The following is a 10,003-nucleotide window of genomic DNA, read 5'->3' as shown; positions in this document are numbered from 1 at the left end:
GTGCTTCAGTGTGTTTCCGTCACCACGAGTGTGTGAACAGGTCCTCACAGCATCACACACACACTCCTGCCTTCCTTCCTTATGAGGCCCACTGTCATAATGACTTCAACCACAGACTGACCCGAGCCTCAGCTTGAACACACCGCGAGTCCGAACCCCCCTGCCCCCTAAAGCTGCCACCTGCCCACGTGACTGCACACTGTAAAAAGTAAGTGTCGGTGAAAACGTTGAGAAGTGTTACGGTTCCGTTTCGGAATAACTCGGTGCTGTTGGTTCGTCTGCCTGTGACTAAGCAGCAGACATGCGCGCTGTCACATAAATAAACCCACGTATAAATAAAGGCACGTGACACCCCGTGTGCGCGTGCTCTGGGTGAACCCACACTTTTTCCAGCGCGCTCTGATTCCTTGAAGCCGGACTCGTTTCTGCGCACACGCCAGTTTCGCTTCCGCGTACTTCCCCGCCTCTTGTTGCCGTGAAAGCTACCAGGAAACACACTCGGAGCCGGATCACAGCACACTGACAGCGGCGAACCTGCCGGGGACATGGCAGCCTCTGTGTGCGCCTTCATCCTGGCGCTTTACGCACTGTGCGGCTCCGCAGGTAAGCACACCTTTACTTTGAGGGCAGGTGAGGAGGAGGAGGCGGTCTGACGGAGGGAAAGGCAGCGCAGAGCGTCTGGAGCTCAAAAAGAAAGCTCAGCTAGTGACGAGTGTTTAAACTAAAGCTGTGAGCTGAAACCCAGAGCACAGTCTGCTGTTTACTCAGTCAGACAGGTGAACTTTGACCCCAGCACAAGAGACAGCAGTGTGTTTTAGTGTCAGCGAACAGCGCTCATGTCTTTGTGTTTGTGCTCAGCCGGCTCAGGAGGGCTCAGCGCACCCACCCACGTCCGACTGACGTCCTACAACATGGACCTGGTGCTCAGGTGGGATCCACCTGAAGGGACGACCGATGTTCTGACCTACACGGCCGAGTACAGGTGAGTCACCGGCGGGTGTGACATCTTCAGGTGATCGCAGTTTAGTGTCAGAGAACTGAGTCACTTTCAGTTTGAATGTTTACCTTCAGGAGGGCGAGTGCGATCATCACACTTAGGGCTGGGTATCGTCACTGATTTCTAGAATCGATTCAATTCCGATTCACAAGGTCCCGAATCGATTCGATCCACGATTCGATTTAATTCGATTCTATTCAATTTGAATATGGGAAATTTTGACAGTCAGAAATATTATCATTCAGATCAGTACATTTACATATTTTTGTATCTATAAAAAGGAAGCTGACACACGCAAGACTTTATCAAAGCTGTGAGCATCACAGCAGAGGCCTTTGTGTCAAAGTAGCTGAAGATAAAACACAGAAAAACATGAAGGTGATTTTCCTGTTCTGGGATTTTATAAAAATATTCTGCAGTACATCAAAAACGAAAGAAAACCATTAATCAACACATGATTGTAATCTGAAGTTACAGCGGTTTTATTAGAGACACAGCATTTTGCATTTTGCATAATTTCAAAAAGTTTTAATTTGTTCAGTATTGAACGGCAGAAATTAGGTTTTCTTTTCGGAAGTATATAAAACGAAAAAAAAAGAAAGTCGGCCGACAGCGCTGTAAACAACGGTAGTCTTGTGCGTAACAAGTAAGCGAATAATGAAGAAAACAGATTTTTAGACGGGAAACTGTTCTTGAAGTATACTGAGAGAGAGAGGGAGAGAGAGAGAGAGCTGTGCATCGTGGTCGAAGCAAAACAGTAAAAGTCAGAGTGAATACATGACGATGTTTATGTGAAGCGTAGTTTGGATCTTCTTTTGCTGCTGGTTCGGTCAATATTGTTTGGAGTGACATCAAACTAACAGCTTTAGAATCAGCGCATAAAGGGCGTGAACACACGGACCCGCCGAATCAGAATCAGCGAGCTGTCGGCTTTCAGCCCCGACCGTGAGAAAGGCGACATCTCACTGATTCTGATCCGTGGGTTCGCGCTGTGTGTTTAAGTCTTTGTGCAGAATCCCTGTTCCTGCTCTCATTTACTCTCTTAGCTGTTTGGTGGTGGTTGAAATTTTGTGAGATGTCACCTGAGATTCTGGCATTTCGGGCAAAATAAATTTATATAAAAAAATCGATTCAGGATTTTAATGAATCGATTTTACGTTATCCAAGCCAGAATCGATTTTAATCGATGAATCGATTATAAAAACCCACCCCTAATCACACTGCGAGCTAGAAAAGGAAACTTAATCTTTGGGTCTTACTCGTCGCTGTCAGTGGAAAATCAAAGATTCCAGAGCAGCTGGGCTCAGAAATGGACGTTATTCTTCCTCCGAAGAGTCCGATCACCTCAGTGTTTGGGAGCAGGTCACACTTCGCTTTGTCATATTTTTAGTTGCTCTCTGAATCAGGGATGCCAAACATGAGGCCTGGGGACCAGCACCGGCCCACCAGAGGCTCCATTCTGGACAGTTCATAAAGTATTATGAAGAAGTTTTACCTGCAGGACACTGGCTTGGGAATACGTGGAAAGTTAAAATATTCCTAGATCTTTATAAACTACTGACATCATACAGAATGAGTGCACGTTTGCTCACTCCTGCCAAAATAAAAAATGAAAGGCTGCAGCAATAAAACATCCGCTGATGCTTTCTCCTATGAAACCCTTCGGTTCAGCGATGCTGCAGAGCTTCAGGTCCTGCTGGGATTTGTCCCAAGTAAGGCGCGAGCCTTTTCCCAGGGTCTGCATGGACTGAAGGAACAGTGACTGCAGTAAAGCCTGTGAGCGCAGGATGTACTCTGTTCAGGCCACATAGAGGAAGTTGGATAAACTGTCAGTAAGATAATCCATGCAGAATGTGAACTAATGAAATCCGATGTGGCCACAGACCGCCCCTGAGAAGACCCGCCTACCTTGATGTACTCACGCGTACGAGCAAACCTGACCCCCACGACAAGCCCATTACCGTCAGATTATGAAACGCCACCCTATTCAGCTCTTCCCACCATGTCTGTGTCCGATGGGCTCCTGCAAAAAGCTCATTATCTGCAAACTGATGCGCCGCCATCCCTGCATGAGGAAGCACCTGTACCTCCAGGTGAAGCGCTGATGGTGCCTCGCGATGAGGAGACTGAAACAGCCGTGTCCAAAGAAGAAGTACAAACGCAGTTATGGAATCACAAAGTCACAAAAGTTACTCATCCAAGAGCGGGGGAACGGTGAGTTCCAGCTGTTGTTCTGGGAGAGATCATTCTAAGAAGAACGGATTTCATGAGTCTGTATAAATGTGCCCTCGTGTCCAGCATCAGGAGTTTTTCCTGCAGGCAGTATAAATTTGAACCTGATGTCTTTCTGTAGGAACAAACATTTAAAACTCAGCGCTGAGTAAACCTTCCATCACACCTGGATTTACCTGGATGCAGAGGTGCGGCGGTTATTCTGTAGAACGCCGTGCGCTGATGAACAGTGTGTTTGCAGACTCGTGGATTAGTCGTGTTTTTTCTCTCCTGTTGAGATGTCGAGTAAAACCGTCACAGGAACATCTTCGCTTCTTTGTGGGTGTTGACCTCCGACCTCAGCCCCTCCTCCCTGCGCTGTCAGATCTCGGCTTTATGAGGTCGATCTGATGAAGACGTGCGTTCAGGCAGAAGTCAGGAGGCGGAGTCATGTTCAGATGAACAGATTAAACTGCGGTGCGTTTGTGGAACCGAAACAACCGCCGTCATGTCCAAACATAATCTCAGCATCTGATTGGTCAGGGCACAGCCTTCCATCTGTGCCCGGCTCAGGCAAGCCGGCGGCGTTCCCGGGTCTTCTTTGCGTGGACGCAGTGATGATCCTGAGCCCATGCAGATGTGTCCATCCAGCTGTGTGCGCTCTGGAAACACCCGGCCTCCTCTTTAGTTGGCAGACGTCGAGGTTTACACTCTTCTCCAGCCTTTTGTTGCAGCTCGTCCAACTTTTCTGAAAAACGATTCTAAAGCGGTGTCAGTGTCAGCACTCGATGTGCTCCCTTTGTGCGTTTTCAGATGATCCTTAATGATTATTTAAAAACAGTATGCACGTGCTCTGAAACGGTGAGGACAGCGCAGTGACTGCAGACCGGTTTAGTCCTGCTTTGCATATGAATCTGTGATATCTGCACCATCAGTCCTGCTGTTCCACATTTCTGAAAAGCTGCAATCAGATCACTTACAGGAAGAACAGCACCTGCCTTTCTCCTGCTCTCCGGCCCACTGAAGCCATTTTAATATGTGTGGTGTGGTTTGTGAGGACCGTGGTGAAATCGAAGCTGTTATTGTTGCGGTCCAGGTGTTCACACAACAGAAACGTCCTCTTATCTGCAGCGTCTCTGTTCTGGGAAACGCCTCCACTCGACTGACTCGTTAGAAAGCAAACGCACGCTTTTCTGTCCCGATGCACAAACGGTGAACGTGGCGTTCCAGCTTTGATGTAACCAGCACCGCCAGCTCGTGTGAGCGTTAGTTTCTTTGCTTCGTGCCGTCACACGTCCTGCAGGATAAAGTCGTGAGATCTTCTTGAACAGCGGTCGTGTTCCCGAGAGGAGAACATCTGTCTGAAGTCACACCTGTGACGCCATCGCTGTGTTTCTCTGTTACAGAAGCTTAGCAACTGGATACAACAATGGCTGCACAAACACATCAGCCCTCAAATGTGAGTTCACCTCCTCCTCCATCACCGTGCACGGGAGTTACACGGGCAGAGTGCGGGCGCATCGGGGGGCCGAGAGCTCCAGCTGGGTGGAGAGTAACGTCATTGACATGGACAGACACAGTAAGTGAAGCTCGTCATATGTGCGGAGCTCATTTGTCTCTGATCCAGTAGCGTGACACAGAGAGGAAAACCGAGTATTAGCCGATGACGAGCTGATGGGTGTCGTTTATCCCACTGAAACTTTTGCCCGTTTGGCACTCGGGTGGAAATTTTAGCTCTGTGCTAAAAAACCAGCCCATAGTGATTGGAGAGGGGATCTAACCCCTGCAGTTATCTGCATTTGAAACTATGAAATCTGCAGGCACAAAGCAAGACCTTTGCTTCTGGGAGCTTTTGGTATCCTCTCGTTGGCCACTTCTACTGGACAGAGCTGAAGCTTTTCCAGTTGTGCCACATGTGCTCCACAGTGGGAAATGTTGCTCTAACTCCCATCGGCTGCTCAGTTTTGTTCCAAGCTTCCATGTTAGTGGATTTCCAGGCCAAGACTTTCCCCTCTGTCGTCTGGTATTTACAAAGGAAGAGGCTAAAAAGCCAGCTGACAATTATAAGGCAGCAGATAATAACCCTCACAGCTGACTTGTAGATGATTAAGGTTATTTTCCCTCGTGTAATGTCATCATTGATCTAACAGAACAAGTTTTGGGAGGTAAAATGAAAGATTGGTGAATGAGACCATTTGGTGGCTCTCAGAGAAGCTTCCTGAGATCAGGATGGTCCCCTTCAGCTCCGGTTCAGACTGTGGCAGCAGCTGTGTGGGGAGTCTGCAGTTATGCAATGACTGCTTCAGCAGGGGACGTCTGAAGAGCCTCGCTGAGCTGAAGACGATCAGAAATGAAACCGTGAGCGAGCTTTTCAGCGTCTCGCTCGTCAGAGCTCTCGCCGTCGCTGACTTCAGTCCAGTCAGAGTGAAATCCTGGTTTCTGTGTTTCTGTCTGTGTCCTCAGTGAAACCGTCTGCCGTCATGGTGGGAACCTCCCCAGCTCCAAGCACACTGGCATAACAGAGCTGTAGCAGATGGAGTGGACTGTTAGAGAAGCTGCAGCTTTGATTTTGTCCAATAAAAACGTCTCTCCACATCTGTCCCCCTCAGCCTTCATCGGTCCACCTGATGTGACTCTTCATGTCACTGGGACATCTTTGGAAGTCAGCATTAAAGACCCAGTGTTCAAGCAGTCAGAACTGAGGGAGACGTACACCTCGGCCACCTATAACATCACCTACTGGAAGAGCAGCTCGAAGGAAGAGGTGGGAACGCCGGTTTGTAGTTTTAGCTTCTAATATTATTAGAAGCTAACATTATGCCAGCTAATATCAGGCTCCAGTGTCCTAAAATCACACTTTCCCTCTGATAAACAGTTTGATTACGTTCTCATATCACACGAGAGTTTGTTCACAAAGCGTCTGGGTGCAACAATGTTAGATGCACAATAAAGTTTCATTAAACCAGCTAAAAGCAGCAGAAACAGCATTGCTAAGGACACTTAAGCATAAGCTCAACAACTCATGGCTGAGCTCCCCTGACTTGCACTGGCCTCCTGTCACAGAGCTTCACAGCCTCTTTCAGATTAAATAAAGGTGGTGGCGTCTCGCCCACCAGTGACAGCTGAGGTAAACAGCACTGACAGCCTTCCACAGGCTTGGAGGTGGACGCGGTCCAAACAGTAGCAGGAATACGGCCACAACCGTTATGATGTACAGTCCAAATTTCATGTGTTTGATCTCTCATAGAAGCATGTTTGTCCTACAGCAGCCACCGTAGTTAGAGCTACGCACTTAAAGTGTGAGGGGTAAGAAACTGCTGACAGCTAGTGATGATGTTTTACACACTGTAACTAGGGATGCACCGATACCAGTATCGGTGCATCCCTAACTGTAACTTTTAAAAATTCAAAGAGTGAAAACAGTGAAATCAGCTGAGCTCCTCTGCTGCCTCCTACAGGTAGAAACAATGAGTGACATGATGCAGGACCGAGTGGTTCTTAGTGACCTGGACCCGCTGAGCGAATACTGCGTCCAGGTCCAAATCATCACCAACATGAACCCCAGACCGAGCGAGTACAGCGACGTCGTCTGTGAGCGCACCGGTGACGGTAGGCACCGCCGTCACACAGCCGTCACAATCGCTCAAGGTGTCGCTGATGGGCTCACCTGCTGCTGTGTGGTTTTCTTACAGTGGATGCAGCTCCGTGGGTGGCGGCCGTGGTGGCGTTTGTGGTCATGGCCACGGTGGTGGCTCTGGTGGTGACTCTGGTGGTCTACTGGAAACAAATCTCCAAGTTCCTGTGCCCAGAAGTCGTGCTGCCGCCACACTTTAAAGAGGTGTGTGTGTGTGTGTGTGTGTGTGTGTGTGTGTGTGTGTGTGTGTGTGTGTGTGTGTGTGTGCGTGTGTGTGTGTTCTTTAATCTAACACTGACCTTTCTGCCCCGCCCCCTCAGTCTCTGCTGCTGAATGATCCCAACTCCATCTACCCAGTCTCGCTGCCCTCTGAGCACTGCGACCACGTCAGCATCGTAGCAGACCACAGGACTGAGGAGGAAGGAGGGTGCAGCACTCAGCCTGATACCTCACAGGATGGGGGCTAGGAGGCGCAGGAGGGGGTGGGATGCACTTTAAAGACTCTGAGAATCGGCCTCTGACTGTGAGGTTTTAGAGCTGTGAACTCTGCAGCAGTGAAGTGATGAAGACGAGCAAGAACAGGTGAAGCTGGCCCAGGTGAAGCTGTTCCCACTGTCACAGGCTGCTGTTTATACTTTAATAGTTTATTCATGTCAATGTAAATGTTTTGCTTTCTACTGGTTTTTTAATGGTTTTAATGGTCGGAGGTTAACCGAAGCCTCTGCTGCTCCTGCTCGTAGGAACCAGGTGACCCGATGCTGGGCTGTACTGAGACAGTCTGAGTCTTTTACTGCTCTGTCTTCGTAGCCCAGTTTAATTACGTGTTCAGTAACTGGATTACAACATAACTACATGTGAAGGTGTAGCCCTGCAGGCTGTGTGTTTGGGTGTAGTAATAACTGATGTGGGGATGAGGTTGGCTTGGGTTTGCCACCAGCTGCTGTGAGACCTCGCCGTCCTCTGCTGTTTCCAGCGGGTTCACCTTGGATCTCCATCAGGCAGGATTCGGGCCGTCCAGCAGAACTTATGATGAAGAAGTGTGAACACTGTAAATACTCTGATTTATTTCTAATAAAAGTCTTTGTGACGGATGAAATGCTTCTGATTGTTCTTCGCTACAGAAACACGTGAAACATCGTTTTAAATCAGACTCAAACTTGGCTGCTGGTGTTCCAGATCAAGTGGCGTTGGTCAAACAGATGTGTGGTAGACTTGCTTTTCAGGACTCCATTTGAGTGCTCACAAAGTAAACTGCACGCTTTAGTTGTGAAGCGAAAACGCTGAAATCGCAGTAATAACACGTGCGAGGGGAACGATAACAACGACAAGATTCTCCAGATCGTTTGCTCTGTCCTGTGAACTGCATCGGCGTGGTGTCAGTCGTTTGGTGTTTCTGCGATCGTGCGAGAGAACATCACCAGGGAAACTTTTTGAATATTTTATTGTTCAGCAGCAACAAGACTGACGGAGTGTGTTTGAGGGAAGCTCACAAATGTCAGGGAGGAAATATTTGATGTTTATTTGCTGGTTTGTCGGTAGCAGCTCCTGAAAAGCAAGTCTACCACACATCTGTTCGAGCAACTGTTGCCAACCAAGTTGATTTTGCCTCTGACAAAGACGACTCCTCAGCCAGGCCTCATTTCAAAGCCCTGTAACGCCACCCTGAGGCCCCAGTGCTACCTGTACACGGGCCGTTGAGGCCAGCAGGAGGCGCTCCAGTTGAACTTGTTTTCCCATCAGTCACTGCGTGGACGCACACTTCAGCTGCATTTATGAATCATTTGAACCCTCCTTTATTTATTTTGTGCATCTCGATGATGTTTTGTTCTGCTGGGCTGTTCTTTTGGTCCGGCTCTCAGACTAAAGGTCAGCTGTCACATCACATGTTTTTTTACAGGCTACTGACAAAAAAACAAACACTTTTAACCACATCCTCGCTGAAAACACAGAAATGCAGAACTTCAGCAAAACAGGAAGTTTCAGGGTTTTACTCAGAACCAGAAAAACTTTATTTTGAGACGTGAGGCAGAGCCTTCAGTTTTCAGGCCCCTCTTCTGTGGAACCAGTTTGGATCCAGGAGACAGACAATATCTCTACTTTCAAGATTAGGCTTCAAACTTTCCTTTTTGCTAAAGCATATAGTTAGGGCTGGACCAGGTGACCCTGAATCCTCCCTTAGTTATGCTGCAATAGACGTAGGCTGCCGGGGATTCCCATGATGCACTGGGTGTTTCTTCTTCACTCTCTTAAACAAAGTCTATTTTAGTTTCATGATCTGTAATGAAATGATCTAAATCATTTATAAAACAAACTGACCTCTACACCTGATCTTAAAACCTATTTTGTCACATCTAAGTTGTAATTGGAACATGAGATGAAAATGCAAAGTTTTCTTTTCTTCACTGTTACTTGTGTTGTTGCAGGATGGGGTTAAAATCATATTTTCCTGGGTATGAGCTCCTGATCCCTCAGCTCCCAGTATGAAGTGGTTTAGTGGTGTTCTTCTCACAGGCATCTGTGTCACCTTCCCTGGAGCTGCTGGTTTAATCTTTTAAACTTGTAGGTCCTGAAACAATCTTTGCTTTCCAGTAAAATTCCTTTTGTGTCTCGTTTGTCCTGAAAAGTTTATCTGGCTGTGTTTCCTACTGACGTTGGAACTGTGACAGTTTCAGTATGGCTGTTGAGGACAGCGTGCATACTAGGGCTGCCACGACTAGTCACGATTAGTCGACTAGTCACGATTAGTCGACTAGTCACGATTAGTCGACTATCAAAATGGTCGACGACTGATTTAATAGTCGACACGTCGTTTGAAGCTTTGTAAGATCCTAAAAGACGCAGGAATAAGTAGCAGGATGTGATGTTACAACACTGGTGAAATATTAGTGTGTCATATATTTGTTCACGACATTTTTCTTATGGGCAAAAGTATTGATATCATGATGAAGAAGGGTGGTGATTCTTATGACTTTGTGTATATAATTTGGCATTTTGTACAAATGTGGGCTGATAATAAATATATGATATCATTTCATTCTTTTCAAAGGTTTATTCCCATGACGCACAGACAGACACAATTGAAAGGTACAAATGTGCATGAAACGAATTCAAACGTGCTGCAGATGTGTCACAGGTTGATCTGGCACTCGGCCAGAGGTGGC

General features: G+C 47.4%; 1 protein-coding gene across 1 annotated transcript; it reads left to right on the top strand.

The window, feature by feature from the left end:
* Positions 1–427: 427 nt before the first annotated feature.
* On the top strand, positions 428–7,938 carry LOC309691508 (interleukin-10 receptor subunit beta-like). Its single transcript, XM_082509225.1, has 7 exons — positions 428–603; positions 859–982; positions 4,615–4,787; positions 5,818–5,972; positions 6,667–6,817; positions 6,901–7,046; positions 7,163–7,938. Exons 1-7 carry the CDS (start codon positions 546–548, stop codon positions 7,307–7,309), a joined length of 954 nt encoding a protein of 317 aa, XP_082365351.1. The 5' UTR covers positions 428–545; the 3' UTR covers positions 7,310–7,938.
* Positions 7,939–10,003: the final 2,065 nt, after the last annotated feature.

Source organism: Aulonocara stuartgranti (assembly GCF_965226115.1).
Source record: "Aulonocara stuartgranti genome assembly, chromosome: 16".
Lineage (NCBI taxonomy): Eukaryota > Metazoa > Chordata > Actinopteri > Cichliformes > Cichlidae > Aulonocara > Aulonocara stuartgranti.
Note: the sequence above shows the minus strand (reverse complement) of the source record. Positions and strands in the feature narration are given on the sequence as shown.

Excerpts from the sequence above, each read along its gene's own strand:
- LOC309691508 (XM_082509225.1), top strand. The coding sequence starts at position 546 with ATGGCAGCCTCTGTGTGCGCCTTCATCCTGGCGCTTTACGCACTGTGC. Across the intron at positions 5,973-6,666 it reads AGAGCAGCTCGAAGGAAGAG|GTAGAAACAATGAGTGACAT; the intron begins GTGGGAACGCCG and ends TGCCTCCTACAG. Across the intron at positions 7,047-7,162 it reads TGCCGCCACACTTTAAAGAG|TCTCTGCTGCTGAATGATCC; the intron begins GTGTGTGTGTGT and ends CCGCCCCCTCAG.